This window comes from Harpia harpyja, chromosome Z, assembly GCF_026419915.1.
Source record: "Harpia harpyja isolate bHarHar1 chromosome Z, bHarHar1 primary haplotype, whole genome shotgun sequence".
NCBI classification, from domain to species: domain Eukaryota; kingdom Metazoa; phylum Chordata; class Aves; order Accipitriformes; family Accipitridae; genus Harpia; species Harpia harpyja.
Genome location: NC_068969.1, coordinates 60915620 through 60934902, shown reverse-complemented (window position 1 = coordinate 60934902; position 19283 = coordinate 60915620). Strand labels below are relative to the sequence as shown.

Here is a 19283-nt window from a genome sequence, read left to right as displayed (position 1 = left end):
TAGGCAGAGGTCTTCACAAGTGACAGTGAAAGATTACAGGTTGGCAATGGTTTGATACAGTTGTTTTTATCTTGATTTGTTTTAATCTTGCCCTAGCACAAGCTGATTGAGCTCAGTCTAGTCCTAGCTCCATCTGTGCCCCTTGCAAAGTATTTTAGCATGTGGCTGAATTTTCCCTTTACTTGTAAAGGTTTGTACATGGGTAGCAGAAATTATTCATGATATTATTAATCTCCACTGCTACAGTTACCTGAGAGGAAACTTGGAATTCTGCCTGATCTATGTGCAGGTTAGAGCAAAGTGAAAGTAAAACCAATAAATCAAATTAAGATGAGGAGATGTGCAGAAAATAAATACCGGGAAAAATCATACACTTGTGTGATAGTATGAGAACTTTCCCTAGTCTGGGAAGCTATGTGTATGTGTATCTCACACATTGTGAAATAAATAGCCTTTGGCAGAGTCTGTATGTAACTTTAGGCATTTACAGGTGATGAATAATGGGTCAAATTTGTTCGCTTCAGAACTATTTTGATACTGGGAGTTAAAGCTCTTACTTTTGCAGGGAATGAAGATCATGCATGTGATCAGTTACCATAAGTGAGGAGGCACATGGCAATTTATTAAACTCTGGTAACTTGTGTGTCCAAGCCCTTAATAGATGAAAACATGATCTTTGATTCTCCCATTTATATGTTAATATCTTACTGGGGATAAAAAATCCAGCATAGTTCTTCACAGTGGTTTTTTTGATGAAGTATGTAGACTAGCAGAGTGATGTGGATGACGACAGTATGATTTTTTGTGTGAATTCTCACTGCATGCTTTAGCTAACCCCAATTCTTTAAGTATTAATTCTCTATTTTTTTTCTAGGTTCTGCTGCTGCTTTTGCTCAGCCTTCCAAAAGCCCTGAGCAGCCAGGCAGAATTCGAAGTGTCTCTGTCCCCTCCGCTGTTCTCTCTGCTGTTTTACTTGATGTGTCTGCTGCTGTGTGCAGTTCACGTCATTGTATGCACATCGGCAGAAAGTTCATGCTATTTCTGCAGTATGTCCTGGTTAACAGCAGTTGGAGTGATGATGCTGATTTCTGCACTCATGTGCAGTATTTTATCTGCCATTGCAAAGATCTTTGAGAATTCCAGACCTCCACTGAAGGTGAGACCATGTGTTAATTAGGGTACAAAACGTTTTGCTCTTCATGGCATGCTTTCAGATAAAGTTTTATAAAAGTTTTTTCTGTGTGTGCTTAAAAAATTATTTGTAATGTAATTTGAATAATTTAAAATTGTAATTGCAATGTGGTGTGTTCACTGTGGCATGATACTGATTGCTATAATGAAGATCATAGAAGTGCTTATTTTCACGTTACTTTAAGAAATGTTCTAATTAGTGTAAGTTATTTTGCAGTTGATTTTATGAGATCAGAAACAGTTACGCTGTGTATAAATTTTATGCTGTTACACAGTGATGTTTCACAATTGCAATTAAAGCAAGATGTATGATATTTTGCAACAGCATCCACTGGTGATGATCTGTCCTTTCCCAAATACTACAGACATGAATGCTCTGAGGCTAGTAAGAAAATACTTTGCCAGTACCCTTTCTTATATTGGTATTCTTAATGCTTTTTTAAAAATAGTTTTGAAACTCTAACAGAGGGAGCAAATTTAATCTGTCTCTTCTACTTCTTAAGTTAAACTTTTTCAGTTTTCAATAATTTAGGAAATTGAGTTTGTTATAATCTTTGGAATGCTCAGAATTGTTCTCAGTTGTGCGAGTAGTTACCTTTTGTAAAATACTTGATGAGTTTTATTGTTGTATTGAATAGAATTCAGGTAATTCCAAGGAAGTAGAATTTGCAATGTCTTACTCTTCTTTCACTGTGAAACTTATATGCCAAGAACTGTCAGCCACACCATAAAATCAGCTTCTAGCTGTTTTTTCTGATGCTTGTTAGTCGTATCTTTCAAAGGTCTCCGAAATTCAGTAACTTTAATGCTCATAGCGCTCTATTCAGTGGTGCAACCTCTATGCAGTGCAGTCCTTTGTCAGTCTGGGTTTCTTTGAATCGTGTTTGGGGCTTTACTACCTTTTTTTTTTACTGTGTGACAATGTGTGGCAAGTACCTTGCTTCAAAGATATGATGACATATTCCTTCAGGCTAGAAAGCAAACTTTCTGACTTAGAGAATCATTTAATAACGGCTATTCTTCATATAATTCAGAAAATTCACTACTCCTGAGTGGAGATTAATATTGCACTCTCTGCAACTATATGCTGTAATTACTGAGCTTAATTATAAATTTAAATTCTTATAAGTAAGACTGCTGATTTTATTATTCAAACTATACCATTTTATGATTTTGTTTCTGTAATTTCTGTGTTTGTGTTATTCCTTCTTGGAAATGCTGCTTTTCTGAGAGAAGCCTTGGACTAAAAGTAATGCCCTTCTCTCCTGAACACAGCCTTTTTTCTTTTTTTCCTCTTTTTCAGTATGCTTCAGTGCAATTAATTTCAGTGTATTGAAAATGATTAAAAAGGGATTTGCTGATAGAACATGGTGTTTCATTCTTATGTTTATATTTATATTTATCAGCCACATAAGATTAAGGTTTGTCTGTTGATCATTTAGATAGACTAAAATAGAGTAACAAGTCAGCCAGCAATGTCTGCTTAATGAAATCAGGGAAGGAAGTTTCATCTCGGGTATAGCTGCTAACAGAACAGTCTTTGTAAGCGTAATTCACAGTTTGCTTTTGGTACTGAAAATTTTTGTGTCAAAGTAGTGTTAATGTTTTGCTGCCAAAGCTAGTGATGCTTGTGTAGGTTTTTTTTAAAGCCAAATAAAAGAAGAACGTAAAATTAACCAGTGTGAATGGAGAAATATGCTGAATGAGATGTCTAGTTGTACAGTTTGTTAACAGTGTTGGTACTTAGGGGTGTGTTGGTCTTTAAATGGACTCAGTTCACTTCTGCCATTTCCGAGTTGTTCTACTTAGGGCCTTTATTAGCTCTCTGTATTTTATTGTAAACAAGGTAGAAATTATTCTTAGAAAAAGTAAAAGAATACGGTCTTGAAATAATAATTAAAGATCCAGTGTATTCTGTAGAAACTTAACGTTTACTTGTTGTGCAATGATAAACAAAGACAACTGTGGAAGACAAGCTCATTTTTCATCTTGATTGTTACCAGTTTTTCTAATTTTAGCAAACAGTAAGAACTTAAAAATGATGACTGTCCAGACCTGCGTAAAATTTACAGATGCTCCACTTCAATAGAGTTGAGAGCAATGACAACAGATTATAGCTTTCTCCTCCAGGTTGATAATTTCAAAGAAATTCAGCCTGTCTGTGACCACAAATCTTTCTTATATGGCTAGAGATGAGTTAATTCCTTGTGACACCCACTACTGTAGGAGTAACTTTAAAGTAACTTTATATGACCCAGGAAAAATGCTTTCCTGCTAGGTCAAAGGCTGGAATCTAGGAAGATGCTGCTATTCCTTGGCTATTACTAACTTTAGAATAGGCTGTTACCAAGTATCAGTTGACAGGTATGAGCTTTGCCTTTTTAGTTTGGCCTGAGTCTTAGGGTTTCATTCCCATCTGTTCTTGGCATGTTTTCATCCTTGTTGGTGAGAGACAGCTGCTGGTGTGAACAGCTTCCTGCAGGTGGCTTATATATTGCTAATACAGCTGCTCTGTCAGTGATCACAGCAGCAACTGCAAAATGTGTCCTGGTATTCAAAACTTGAGTTGGGTGGAAAGGCTTTCTTATAAAAGGAATTAATTGCTAGCTCCCTGACGGAGGCAAACAATTCCTCAAGGAACACATAAAAAGAAGCACCCATATAATCCCTGCTGTTCCATTTTTAGAATTAATCTTTCTGAGGAACTTTAGAGGAGGAAGTGCCACTTCCATACCTGTAATCTGTTGGCCATTTCTGATGATTCCACCTAGTCGGCTATGCCTAGGGAGCAGGGGCAGGAGTATGTGTGAGAAGTCTTTATCTATCCTTTCTATTTCAGTTGTCTTCCTCCTCCACCCCTGCTTTGTCTGTACATCTGCCTTTGAGGACAAACTGAGCAAAACCCAACTGATTAGAAATTACATCCAGGATACTGTATCCAGTTTCATATCTTTGCCTTCAGCACCCCACATTCTGCATATGCAAGATGGCTGCAGCTTGAGCTTTCTCCCATGTTGATGTTGGGGCTTTAGATCCAATCCCCTGTTGCTTGAAGAAGGATGTTACAGCAGCAGCTTGTCTCCTTTTCCTCTTTGGTACCAATTATGAGACCATCTGGAATTCAAGAAGTGGAAAAAACCCCTTTTATTCACAAGTGAAACTTGGTGTCACTGCTGATTACACTTCTGTCACTTTAGGACAGGGATCACTTAGTGTTTCTTGGACATGAAGATGCTTATTTTCACGTCACCTTTGAAAACATCTCCATTTGGCTGTAGTGGAATAGTTATCAATTCAAGCATTCTTCTTGGAACTAGAAAGGTGGGGGAATATCTGAAATTGGTGCATACATGTTTTCTGGAGTTTTACCTAGCTGGGACCTCAGGACATACCAGCAGATGATCAGATCATCTGCTTCAGGTTGATAATATGTGAATTAGGAGGTTTTCAGCAATGTTTTCCAGAAGCTTTGTATGTTTATTTGTTTTTCCAAGGCTGGGGCAGATAGGAATAAAAAATACTGGATTCTCCATTCCAGGTCCGTCTGTGATCATATTCCTACCTGAGACATATCTGAAAATGTAGGAAGCTGAAGTATGTCTTAAAAAGTGTAGGCAATAGTAACGCTCGTTGAGGCAGACATGACTTTGTATCCAGACCTGTAGAAATCCATTTGCATCATTCCATCCTTAATACTATTCCATAGGTGACTGGATTGTTGGATGTATATCTCATCTCATCAGTCAGATAGGCTTTGCTGTCTCTGTTCAAGTTCCAAAGCAAGCTTGAAATATTTTGTAGATTTAGTAAGTTCCTCCACTCCAAACATGTATAAAAACAGTGACGTGGATTTGATTTACATTTTTACCAGTCTCAGGGCTGTTGCAGAATGGTATGGTGTTTTTTTTGCAGGTGGCTGCTTATACAAAGATAGAGCCTGGAGAATGTGACAGGAGCAGTGGATAATCTGGTGTTGCTTGCAGTATGGATGTGAGAGGTTATTTACTGGTAACTGCGGCACAAACACTGTAATTCACAAAATTTCATGTCCCACCTTCCATCCCCTTTTCCAATAGAATACCTAGACTTTGGGGGAGAAACTGGTTGCCTCTATATGCTGTGTGTTGATCTTGAAGGGCCTTCTATGTGAGTTAGGAGTATTACTTATGCTAAAATAACTCTGAATCCAAGTGTCTGTGACCTGTGCGTCTCCACAGTGCAAATCTGCGTATGGGCACCACTTCTGAAAGAGCTCTGAAAACCTGCTCTTCTGATGGCAGAGGTAGAATCCTGCCTGAATCAGGGTCTTGCCAGTTAAAAAAGCTAAAAGCATTTTCTAAGCTCATGCTATATGATAAAATGTAGGTATTTTAGAAGTTATTAAGATAAGCTCTCCTGTTAATGGCTTCAGAGCTTTTTTTCTTCAAATTGTTTCCGTTCACATCTAAAGATTTCTCTGAAGTGCTTCTCATTTGTAATGCTTTTTTTCCACTGTGGCTGAATATAGAAACTGATTACCAAGTTCATGAATTTTCTGAAGACCAGTGCAGGCAGTGTTAGCATCTGCTTCCTGACTGTTATTTATAGGTTCTGATTACTATGTTTCTAGCAGGACCAGTCCCTTCTTTTAATGACACTTCAGGCTTTAAATAGTTCTGCAGCCCTTTATGAATTCCAGAAAATCGTCAAAAATTTTAACTTCTTGTTCATAGCTTCACTCTAATTGCTTGATAGATGACTTAAGTACGATATTTACTACTACTAGTTGTATCTTTTTTTCCTATTTCTGATAGAAACCAAAACGAATAGTTTTTTTGAAACAGAACACAAAAGTTAAAGCTTGTCCAATACAGCTTTTGAGAATTTGCATTATGCAGAATTATGGTGGTTTTTTTATTACGTAAAAAAAAGTCCCTCTTCCTGTTTATTTTAAAATGCCCTGTTATTTTAAAATATTTTTGTTTTTCCTCCTCGGTGTGATACTCTTACTGAATTGAACGATTAAACATTTTTATGCAATTCTACCTAAATTTTTTTTTGCATTTTTTGACCTGGGGAAGAAAACAGGTGATTGGATGATGCCTTTACTGGGTAGGTTTCAAAAGTGATCCCAAACTGCTGTGAAAATGTAGGAGCAAGTGTGGTCTGTAGTACTCTGTCATAGGAAAGTTATCATCATTGAGAATCAAGACGAGGTCTTTGAGCGGAGAGCTCAAATATAAGAAGGGAAAAGAATGGTAAGTATTTAAATTTGGGGTGATGGTGAGCATGAAAAAGAAAACATTCTTCATCTGAAAAGTGATTGTGAAGTTCCTCAGGCATTAACTACGGGTGGTTAATTTTTGTGCAAAAGAACTTTACTCTCAACCATACAGAAGACACATAATTGGAATTGGACCCAAAAGACAGACTACAGGAGGTTTGATTTCAAAGTGAAGAAAACAAGTTTCATGGGCAGAGTTACATATACTCCATTGTTTATGTACTGGCACTTCTGCAGCCTAGCAAGATACATTCAGATATAGGGCAAAGAGGTCAGTTTCTGTATTACTTAATCACTAATGCTGTTGCATCAAATGTTAAAGCTACCTTGGCTTGAGACATTATACCCTTAAATTGAAAGCCTCGCATTTATACATTTCTAAACCAAAGATTCTGTATTAAATCTGTTTGCCAAGATAGCGGTGCAAGTCATAGGAGTCTTTTAGTATCTGGAGTGCCTGCTGAGTTCCTGAGGGCTGGACATGTTCAGCAGCTAGACAAAGCTGTGAATATCAGAGTAGGACCCACATTTCTGTGGCTGTAAACCAGATTTGAAAACTAAGTACAATCTAAGTAATTTAAGGTCAGGCTGTATAAAAAAACTGTAATGATGGCATTCCTAATAAGGCACAGCTCATATATGAGGGATTACCAGCAAATTTAGAAAAAAATGGTGAAGCTATTTTCAGTATTTCTTAGATCATCAAGGCTCAGGACATTATAATTTGCAGGATAATTTTTCATTTTGCATAGTGACTAACTCTGGTCTGAAATGTGGTTTATCAATAAATGCCATTGGGCTTTAATCCTTTGATGTGAATATAAGAGTAAATTTTTTCTCTTTTCACTGGAGTTGTTAGAGTCAGACAAGCAGGGAAGAAATACAGATTTCTGAACTGGGACATTTCACACACTATAATTTTCATGAGGCTTTTGCACGTTCCCCATAGATAATACATCACTTCTTCAGTTTTTGTATCAGTGCTGACAGCAACCAGATAAAAGAGAGCAATCCTTATATAGATTTTATGTTGTGTCTTATAAAGAAGATGTATTGCATTGAAGACTGGTTCATTCTCCTTTGTTGAGGATCGCAGATTCCTTTGTTTCTGCAAGCAGACGGTGCTTATGTGCTCGCTCGTTATTTAGTTAGCCAAGATCTTTAAGGTCAGCATGATGGAATTATTGGAGTTTAAACTTTTTGTAGTTTAGTCATGTGCTGTTCTTGTCTCAGCTTTGTGAATTTCATGGTCTTTGGTCTCTGCATGGACTACATCTCTACCTTGTTCTTTTGTTCCAAATACTAGCTTATGGTAGTAGAGTACTAAACAAAAAGGAGTGGTCCTTAGAGCACCAAAGAAATTTCAAGTGCTAGTCAATTTAGATTGGGCCTGGGCAGTTTTTCAGATTATGACTGTTCTTGTGCTAAATTTTTAGTGTTTTTTTCCCCCTGTTATTGTTGTGTGTAACCTCATGGGAACTTTTTCGTTGCTTTTTGTTTGTGGTTTTTTTTAAGTGAAGTGACTTTGGTGTAATATATTTCTTTAACAACACAAGAAATGGAGGCGATGTGAATAGGTGATAACTTTAACTATTCTTCCTGCATTCTTTCACATACATCTTATAAAATCTTGATTTTGCAAAAGTTGTTTTCCTCAAAGCAAAATTCTTGCTTCTTGCATCAAGTGTGTTTGTTGTCCTCTCCATGTTACTTTGTCTTGCTTATTGAACAAAAATACATATGCTGCTGTCAGTAAATCTTAAGCATAAGTGAGACTTGCTTCTAAGATAGTCAGGGATATTTGTATCGTTTACACCCATTTTCATGTTACCTGCTCTAAGATTAGTGAGTTTCTATATTCTTCTAACAAATGATTTAAACAGTTCAGGAATCGTAGTACACTGTGCATCTTTGAATGTGAGTACGTTCTCTGTGAGATTTATCTGTATAAATATTCAAGGCAGTTTTTTAAAGTTTGTTCATAAGGTCAAATATAGGAGTATGATGTAGTTGAAGTGTGCAGTTAAAGAAATTAACGTGAAAGTAGGTTCAGAGATCTTTGGTCAGAAGTGAAAATGGCATGCCATAGTTTTGATTTGACTTTTAAGTTGTTGTTTATCAGGTGTTTAAAATACTGGTTTAAGAGATATGCTGTGATATTCTCTAATAGAGGAATAATTAATGAGAAAATAAAATAGTAAAGGATGATTTTTGACAGTGTCTTTCCCAAAATGCTTCATGAGTATGTAACCCTATTTGCTAAGGCATGTTAGGAAGCCCCTGCTGGCTCTGTTGGCCTCCAGGGCTGGGGCATTTGTCCTGCCTTGCTGCTGGAGCCCAGCTGTGCATGTCCAGCCTGGGCCTCTGTCCCCACTTCTGGACTCAGACTTTGAGAAGTTACAAGTCCTTCCAGTCAGTGGCCCTGTGACCTCTCACTCATAGGTGTGCACACTGGGCCCTCCAGTTGCTGATGCAGACTTACAGGCTTGGTCATCCATGGTCGCTTTTCTTGTTGCTGACACCCTGACCTCTCTTGCACTCTGATCCCTCAGCTGCTGGCACCTCAGGCGCGCAGTCCCGATGGCCTGTGGTCCCCACTCCGGTCTCTGGCACGTGGACTCTCATGTGCTGCAGTCACTGGCACTACAGGTGCGTGGGTTCAATGACCCGTAATCCCACTCCAGCTGCTGGCATTTACTTTTACTCACTCTGGTCTCAAGTTGCTGGCCTGCAGGCTTGTCCCCAGTTACTTGCAGCGAGACCTTGCAGCACCCACAGGTGGGACAGAGAGTGGAGTTGCACAGAAAGATAGTTAGGAGAGGATTTAATGACAGGATAGACCACAGTGATGAGGCACAGGGCTCAGTCAGAGAAGCGCACTGACTGGTGCCTGCTTATATGTGACTCTGGCCCCTTTATCCTTCCTCCTCTCACTTTGCCCCCTGCCTCCAGCCTGTTCCTCACTATCCCCTCTCGCCCACCTTTGACACTTTCCTGAAGCGTTGCTTAATGAGTTTGTATAGATCCACAGGCATCAGCAGATATCTGTAAAAGTCATGTTCTGTCGATTCCCCCTTATCTGTTACAAAGTCCAGACTGACGCGCTTCAGAGCTATGCCTGTGGTTTCTTAATGGCCCGTCAATTAATGGCTGAAGAATTTTGGTCATCTTTATGATCTCCCTTAGTGCTTACTTATCAGGTTTGTGTCTGTGTGGTCTTTTTATGGTTTTCCCTGTTACTTCTTATTCCATGTGAGGTCCTTTACCTGATAACGTCAATGAACCAGATGCTCTCATCTTCCACATGCCCTCACATTCTCTTTTTAGCTGTATCATCGAGGGCAGTGATGATAAGGCAGTTCCAAGTAGCTGCTGTGAACAGGAAATCGAACTAATGGAGGCATTAGACAAAGAATACTATGGTTTTAGATAGGCACAGCGTGTGAAGTAAGTAATAGATGGGTAAGGTTTAAAGTAGATTTTATGATGAAAGACACATTTCAAGCTAAGCAAGGTTAAGGGGTGCCATCAGACTGTCTGCAAGTAACTTATTACTTTGAGTAGTGAAAGCTGTCACTGTACTGAGTTGAGGGTGGCACACATTTAAACTATTAGAAAATTACCTATTATCTGTATCTCAAGTTTTATTTCTGCAGGATCTCTATTTTTACTTCTACAAATGTGCAACAGGGAGACAGCTTGTTTTGAACCTTCTGTCACAGGGTGGTAGGGAATCTTAATCTGTACAGTTGTGATGATTATTCATAGAGGAGTTTCTCCCTTAAACAGAATGTCATTTTAAAATGTATGATTATGTTGCAATGCTAGCAAAATAGGCTATACTAAAATGATTCTTTTATAAATTTGGGGGATTTATCAAGATAGAAATAACTTGTCTCATTGTTTATTTTGTTTTCTTAGAGGAAATTGCTGTAAGCACACTATGAATGCTTAAATAAGTGAAATTTTTATATACTTTCATCACTGCTATTTTTTTGTTTGTTTGTTTGCAGAATCCAGTTGTGTCCAGTTCCAGCTGGTCAGAAATAGATGTGCTGATTCTGGCTGGAACAATTGGCCATGTTTTGAGTTTGGGGGCAAGCAGTTTTATAGAAGAAGAACATCAAACCTGGTATTTTCTTATCAATACACTTTGTTTGGTGCTGTGTCAGGAACTTTGTAGGAATAATTTTCTTCTGAAAGAATGTGACCCTCAGCATAGCACCACTGTGAAACAAAATTTTGATAGTATTGGGGAAGCCTCTGAGTGCAAGAATATAGACATTCCAGCAGCATGTAATTCAAAATTGGGCAAAGCCACCTCTTCGACTGAATTCATAAAAGGATCAGATAAGTGGATAAGCTTAGCAAGTCCATGGATCATCCTTATTTGCTGTCGGCTACTTCGATCCTTGAATCAGACAGGCGTCCAGTGGGCTCATCGGCCAGACTTTGGCCATTGGTTGACAAGGTGGGTATCTGATTTATTGTCATACTTTCTGTCTTATTTAAAAATTAATGTATGTTTCATTTGGTGAAAGATGTATACATTTCTATACAGTCTCTGTTTAGAAAGTGCTGCAAACGTGCAAAGCAGGTAAACAGTGAAGTATCAAAAGGAATTTTTCATTGCTATTTCATGCAGGAGTAATTCTTTGTATACTATCAATAGTTTATAATCTTTGCCCTACACCATGACTTATCTAATTAATGCCAATTATACCCGATAGGCTTATCAGAGGCAAAAAGTAAATATTTTCCATATATAAGTCAACAGTGTCTGGTTTGGGAAATTAAAAATTGCTTAATAGAATTAAACCCTTGAAATTAATGCAGAAGTTTCTGCTGAATTCCAAACTTTATGAAGTTGCAGGAGAAGATGCTGCACGTAGAATTCTTCCTTGTCTGTCATAGACATTTATCGTGTGGGTGGAAAACTGAAGGAATTTTTCAAGTGTAGTATGATAAACAAGAAGGGGAATTTTTTACAACTTGAAGTACACTGGAGAAGGGCTTCTACTTTTTCTACTACCTTTTAGTATTGTGAAGAGCTACAGTCATTATTCAGTAATAAAAAGTACTTGATATTTGAACTGTGTTCTGTACTTCAGCTGGTAGACGGAGAAGCAATACCTTGTGACTGACTAGTCAAGGTTTTGCAGACAGCAGATGGGGAGGCTGTGCTGTGTAAGATAAAGAGATTTCTTGCCAGTGTCTTACAACATGTGGATGAAATGTCATTCATCATTCATTAAAAGCGACATGAGCAAATGAACTAATATGAGACTAGTTGCTTATTGGCAGCCTCACAGATAAAATGCTAATTGCTGTGACAGGCATGAATGCTGAAAGACATAAGTTATGAGGGGATTTATGGCATTATAGCAGTTGTTCTATCCCAAAGCTTTTGCCATGCATTCTGCCTCTTGAGATGCGGTAAGGGATTGAGGAAGGGATGTCATATTCCCAACATTAAGTCCACGTGACAGAGAACTCCTTCATTTTGAGCTAAGCCAGTGTGTGAGAAGGATTAGGTGTGATTTGGTGCGACTGGGAGGATTTTTATAATTAATCCTTAGCATCTTCCAAAGATTTATTTGCCCAATAACTTCCTGGGCCAGATGTCTTCTTCAGACTGTCAGCCCTTTTCTTTGGTGTGTACTAGTGCCACAATGCCGTGAAACAAGGACTTAATATTCTTGCAGCTGAAAAATTGCGTTTGTTTCAGAGATATGCTTTTGCTTGTATGGTCCCCCAGGAAAGTTTACTGACACTTGGAAATGTTACCAGCCTTCTAAAAATTGTGTCTGCATGCCTGGTCATAACTTCCAAAGATCCCGTCTTGGTTAAGCATGCTCCCACCTCTGATTTCCTGGTGCTAGATAAGCCTGTAGAGCAGCAAAACCTGTTATAGCCTTGGGCTGTGGGGACTCAGGGAGACAGCACAGCTAGAACGTAGTCTGCAGCTAGAGCAGGTGCTTCTAGGGCTTCCTGATTTGTACCAAAAGCTGCGAAATCCTGTATGCCCAGCTCTAACACTATTGCCTGTCAGGAGCTTCCATGCAACCCACTCAGGTAAACCAAGGTTCTTTACACCTGTTCTGGCTTAGTCTGTTTTTTGTTGTTGGGGAGGGAGGGGGGAGAGGGGAGGGAGGAGGCTATTTTTGTGTTTCTTTTATTTCTCCTGTGAGTTGGAATTGGTGTGTTTTGCAGAATTCCTATCCATCTTTGAAAACAACAGAGTCACAGGATCTGGAAATTATTTCGTTCAGTCCCTCTACTCAGAGAAGAGTGATCTGGAACAGATTGCTCATATCCTTGTCCAGCTGGGTCTTTGATATCTCCAAGTATAAAGACTCCACAGCTATTCTGGGCAACCTGTTTTCTCCCCCCCGCCCTCCCCGAATATTCCTTTTGTTTAAACAGAATTTCTTTTATTTCAACTTGTGTCCATTGCCTCTTCTCCTTTTGCTGGGCACCACTGAGAAGAATATAGTTTCATCTTTTTTTAACACGCTCCACCTTGAATTAGGCTGTTAAGATCCATACTGAGCCTTCTCTTCTTGAGGCTAAACAGTCCCAGTGATTTGAGCTTCTCCTTGTATGACAGATGCTCCAATCCCATCATCATTTTCACAGTCCTTCACTGCACTTACTCCAATATGTCCATGTCTTTGTCTGTACTGGATAACCTGTAACTGGACCCAGGGCTGAGCACAGGGGAAGAAACCCCTTCCTCAACCTGCTGGTAACGTTTTTGTAACGCATCCCCAAATGTTGTTGGTCGTCTTTGCTGCAAGGGCACATTGCTGGCTGATGATCAATTCAGTGTCCACCAAGATGCTCAGAGCCATCTCTGAAAAGATGGTCAGCCCCCAATCTGTCCTGATGTGTGTAGCTATTTGTTCCAAGGTGCAGGACTTGCCTCTTTCCCTTGTTGAACTTCATAAGGTTCCTGATGGGCCATTTCTCCAGTCTGATGAGGTGCCTCTGAGTGGCAGCAGACCCATCTACTGTATCAGCCACTAGTCCCAGTTTTGTACTGTGTGCAGACTTGCTGAGGGGGCACTCTGTCCCATCGTCCAGGTCATTAATGAAGATGTCAAACAGTATTGGCCCCAGTGCCAAGTCCTGGGGCTGATCCTTAATGACTGACCTCCAGGTGGACTTTGTGCTGCTGATCGCAACTGTGTGACGCTGGTAGCTGGGCCAGTTTTTAGTCCACCTCATTGTCTACTTTTGTAGCTTGGACTGCATCAGTTTGCCTGTGAGGATGTTATGGGAGATGGTGTTAAAAGCCTTGTTAAAGCCAAGATAAACAACATTGCCTGCTCTCCGCTTTTGCACTGAGCTAGTCATCTCATTACAGAAGTCTGTTGGACTGATTAAGTATTGCTTCCCTGTCATAAAGCCATCACAGCCATATTATTAAAGCTATCTGCCTCCCCCTTCAGTAAGGCTGAAGTACAGCAGCTAGATATCAAACCCAAAACTTCAGAATTTTACACGTGAATTGCTCCATGTGCTTCCCCACCAAATTATAGCCTCACATTGAGTATATTTGCTTGGGTCTTGAATATGAGCCAGCAGTGTGCCCAGGTGGCCCAGAAGGCCAACAGCATCCAGGCTTTTATCAGAAATAGTGTGGCCAGCAGGACTAGGGAAGTGATTGTCCCTTTGTCCTCGGCACTGGTGAGACTGCACCTTGAATACTCTATTCAGTTTTGGGGTCCTCACCACAAGAAAGACACTCAGGTGCTGGAGCGTGTCCAAAGAAGAGCAGTGAAGCTGCTGAAGGCTCTGGAGTACAAGTCTTATGAGGAGCAACTGAGGGAACTGGGATTGTTTAGCCTGGAGAAAAGGAGGCTGAGGGGAGACCTTACTGCTCTCTACAACTAACTGAAAGGAGGTTGTAGTGAGGTGGGTGTCAGTCTCTTCTCCCAAGTAACTACTGATAGGACGAGAGGAAATGACCTCAAGTTGCACCGGGGGAGGTTTAGACTGGATATTAGGAAAAATTTCTTCACCCGAAGAGTTATCGAGCATTAGAACAGGCTGCCCAATGAAATGTTTGAGTCACCATCCCTGGAGGTGTTTAAAAGACATGTACATGTGGCACTTAGGGACATGGTTTAGTAGGACTTGGTGGTGTTAGGTTTCAGTTGGACTTGATGATTTTAAGGGTCTTTTCCAACCTAAATGATTCTATGAAATGCATAGAAAAATAGCAACATATAGTCAGACCTACAGCACTGTAATTGCATTATGGCACTAGTGAAGACTAGTACAAGAACTCAGAGTTGAAAGTGTTGCTTTTGTTTAAGGCATACAAGCCTGGCACCTTTACAAATATGTGAAGGTCTTCCAGAAACTTCACTTTGGCCACTCAGTAACACCATCCTGCTTGTTTGGCTGTAATAGTATATTAAAGGAGCTCTTGTCTTACGTGGCAAGGTACCTGCTGTCTTGCTCCTCCCCTCACTAATGGCCCTGTATTTTACCAGCACAGCTGTTGATTTGTCAGTATGGTGAATTAAATCATTGAATAGATGTGGCTGGAAAAATAACACAAGATGGCATGGGAAACTCTTGGCTTTCAGATGGATCACTTCCCACTCTGATTTACCATCCAGCTTCACAGGCAAATGGGCTGGCTTACTAGCAGGAATGCAGGAAGGGAAGAGTGTGCAAGCCAGCACTGCTGCTGTTGAAATTCCTGTAGAAACAAAATGTGGAAGTATCTGCATCTTTTGAAGTGCTACAGACACAAACAGTTTTTTCTTTCTGCCGTTGTCAAGCATTCCTTACAAAAACTCACTTGCCTTTCAAATCTAATTGAGAAAGAAGCAGTGATTCACAAACTTGTACTTTTGGGGGCTTTAAAAAGATTGTGGAACAGTCCAGAGTGCCATGCCATGGCAGGATAAGAGGATGTGTCATTGGGGCTGCCACAGTTCTGCCTTCTCCCTTTCTTTGGTGTAACTACTTCTGCCGTGTTTAGGGAGTAGGTGAAAAAGCAGAACCCTAGCATCCCTGGCACAGGTTGACTTGGGCTACTGTGGAGCTACATCCTGACTTAAATCAATGGAGCTGCTTTTAGCCTACCAGGAGAATATAATATATGTCACCATGCTGACATATACTTCAGTTGCTTTATAGGATTTAAAGATTGCCCAAATAGCAGCATTTGAAGTGCACAGTTTTGGGACTTGAGTGATGGGACGTAGGTGAGTTCTTGGGTCTGAAATGGTTCACTGGACAAGCTTTGGAAAGATCAGTCAATAACGCAAATAAATCTTTGCACATCCTGTGGTTTGTAGAGTATCTGTGAATTCCTATTTGGCAAGCATGCTTGCATTTTCTTTGTTTGGAGGTTTTAATATCTTTGTTGCTTCTCCTTCACAAGAGAACAGTGTGGTAGAGATGTCTGTTTCCCTAGTGTTTTCATCAGGATTGAGGTGATATGTGTTCCTTATAGCGTAAATTAAAAGTTGGTGATAAGCTGAGTTGCATAAAGCACTTATTCCTCTTCCCAAAATGCATTGCTAGTCTGTAAAGTTGATTGTTATTCTATTTTTAGTATGTGTTTAATTTGCATAGTTATGTCTTAATAGCACATTTTTTAGTAATAAGAAATCAGAACCTTACTTAGATTGTGTATACCCTTGTTAGTTTGAGTTAAAGCTACTCAGGCTTTTTCTAGCCAGCCTTCTGTTTTGTGTCTTAAGACAAACTAATGAACAAACTACCCTCTTTTTTTCCCCTTGTATTGACCTTTTAGATATCTGTGCTCATGGTCAGACATATTTTGCTTATCTGGACAGTGCTTAAGGGTTTGAGACAGAGAGACTATTGTGCAGGTTTGTGCATGGAAAAACGTAAGCAGCAAACCACAGAAAATCAATCCACCTATAGTGTGTTGAATTTGGCTACTAGGGATGCATTGAACAGTGGTGAAATATGGAAGATGCTCTTCGTTATTTGCAGAGAGACTCTGTGAAACCTACTACAAAGGAACAAAAAAGACTTTGGAGGGAAAAAAAGCAAAAGAAAATCAGGCAGTAGATGAAGTGGAAGAGAACATGCAATCCCTAAATTTGCCTGGAAGTTGGATTTTCTTTTTAATTAGTTGGTATTCAGTTAGCTTCATTTGGCTGTTAATCTTGGTCAGAGCTGATACCTGGAAGGTGTCAGAGCTACTACCTGGCTCACTGTGGAAGGGGTGAAACTGTCTATGACAGCGTCAGCTTGAAGAGAAGTGACAAGAAGCAGTGCCATGGGAAGATGATAATATTTTCTTTTAATAATGTACTTAACTCTCCCCAAATGCCCTTCCACCTGAAGCTAGCATACCATATGACTCCTGTGTATTCTATTGTACATAGTAGAATGAAAGTAAACAATTAAAAAAGGCTTTATCCACATAAAATATGAATCATAGGCACATTTATAATTCCTTTCACTCGTATTTGCAGTAGTGAGGTGAGGTCAAAGCAGTGGGAGGAAATGTCTTCAATCTTCATTCTGATACCGCAAGTATGAAAGTGTAGACCGCAAGCTGTTCCAGTAAGAACATACAGCTGAAGGTCTCTTTTTCTCCTTCCCCCCTCCCTAGGTTCTCTCTCAGGAAATGATTGGTTCTTCACTTTCAATTTTGTGGTTTGGGCAAAACCCGCTACATTTCAGCTGAGATCAGAGTGGCACGTTCATGCATGTATTTCTGAGTAGAATATCAAAATCATTTAGAGCTTTGCTAAATGGCTGGGCTCTGGGTTGAGCAACTACAATCCTCTTTCAAAATAGATGCTAATTTAATATGCACTTAGCTGCCTAACTGTAAGAACCTTGGCTGGAAAACCTTGAAACTGTAGGTGATTTATGCTGACCTGACTTCACTTGCTATAAATTCTTTTATAGTTTCTTCAGCAAACTCTATGAAACACTGGAGTAGGCTTTTTTGCAACAAATTTACAAAAATCCAAAACAGAAATCACAGAGGACTATTACCAGAAAACCTGGACACGAGTTGAATATAAAACCCTTTGCTATCAGTCAAGAATGCACTATTAGTGACTGATGTACATGTGACTTTGAACATACCCTTGCTGTCCACTGGGCCTTTGCTGAGAGTTTTCTAACTTTTGGCGGGGGTTAGAGTATGATTTCAAATGTACACTGTAGGAAACAGCAGCTGTTGGTGAGTGTCTTGCTTGATATAGCACCAGCAATTACTTCTTACAGGTAGGAATATTTTTTAAATTTTTATGTGTTGCTATGTTAGGTTTGCCTGCAAAAGTCTCTTAACAGAAGTGCATTGACTTTTTTAGGTAAAGAGCCAAAGACAAAGATGATGATGATGATGATGTGCTTTTATTTATCCCTGATTTGTTTTATCTCACTCTCATACGATGAGCAGCCAAAGGAGAATATAGCCTGAAAGCTTTTAAAATTTTCCACAAAGCTTCATTTGAAAGATGCAGTGGCTACTAAATTAGTTCTTTATGTGTTGATCATAAGAGATGGTGCAGGCACTATCTTCACAGGTTGCTGCAGCAATCCATTCACTGCTTCTACTGTCTTTTCCTGTAGGGGAAGAACAATAGTGAGGAGAAACATCAAGACTACATTTTCTCTCCCATAGTGTTCTGGTTCTTACTCCTCTACTGGCCTGCAGAGAGCAGTGCATTCCTTGGGAGTCTTGTTAAGTTGTATGAAGTGCTTGACTGGGTCCTGCAGGGAGGACTAACAGGACAATTCTTCTGCCCCATATTCTTTCCTCTGTGACTTTCCAAGCACAACAGCTATTGGTCCAACTCCTGTTAAAGCATATACTAGGGAATAGGAAAGTAAACCTCTTTGAAGTACTATAATTTTAATTAAAACAACGATAAAACTGGAGTTTTGTAAGTGCAGTCAGAGTTAATGAAGGTAACAGCCCAGGTTCACTGTCATTTTGCTGAAGTTAGTGATCTTTTATTATGGCATTTTGAAGTGTGGAAGACAGAAGATGGAGCCCTTGGCTCTCACACTCTATGTGATCTTAACAGAAGGTAAATCTAACAAAATTAGTGGTTCTAGGTCATTTGGGATACTGGGAATATTTGCAGTAGGCAAGGGTTAGCAGTTCTTGGATTACAGTGGGCTGTCTGAAATTGCATAGCTAGCTAGGGTAGGGGTTGAGTGCAGACCTTTACCTTACCCCATTACATTTTGCAGTGCTAATTGATATTACTGTAGATTTAAATACATAATGTTGGAAGCATACCCAATGAAATGCCCTTGATTCTGGAGTGGGTGTTACCTATTTAGGATGCAGGGCAACAAACAAACTGTACCTCTAATCTTCTTGGCCATGATGCAAATTTTGTGTCTTTATCTCTTGTATGTATTGATCCAGTACAAGGTGCTGTAGTTGTGTAAGGGAATCAATCATATTGTGCTGAAGTGTTTGTACGTGTATGTTTTAAACTATGAAGTATATTTCTGGTCATTTCGGCTAGGTAATGTTTTGTATGTCTAAAATTAAATCAAATACACGTGCAGTTATTTAAAAAGAGAGAATAGTTCTAATTCTATAGTGAAAAAATCTTTTCTGCCTTATGCTAGAAAATGAAATGCTGTACTATAAGCAAAATGCACTCTTTCAAAATGTATAAATAACAAAACCCTAGTTTAAAAGCATTAGACCCTTTTCTATTATGCAATATGCAGCTCAGTTTTTATATAATTAATAGGATAACTAGCATATGGTGGAACACAATAATTACACTTTTAAACATGCATGCTTGAATAGAAAACTTCATTAATGAAACCACTTTTCTAAAAATAC

General features: G+C 39.3%; 1 protein-coding gene across 13 annotated transcripts in view; it reads left to right on the top strand.

Annotated features, from left to right (window-relative positions):
- The window catches only part of PIGG (phosphatidylinositol glycan anchor biosynthesis class G), a 101803-nt gene that overhangs the window by 17729 nt on the left and 64791 nt on the right, over window positions 1-19283 (top strand). For 9 of the 13 annotated variants that reach the window (XR_008233381.1, XM_052776138.1, XM_052776137.1 and 6 more), the window contains exons 8-9: window positions 875-1156; window positions 10468-10925. Coding sequence is in view for 12 of the 13 variants with exons in the window: in XM_052776138.1 (XP_052632098.1) it covers window positions 875-1156; window positions 10468-10925 (740 nt within the window). In the remaining variant the exon portion in view is untranslated. Of the gene's footprint in view, window positions 1-874; window positions 1157-4030; window positions 4200-9006; window positions 9026-10467; window positions 10926-19283 lie in introns of those variants that run through there. The other 4 variants (XM_052776146.1, XM_052776148.1, XM_052776145.1 and 1 more) reach the window with 4 other exon arrangements.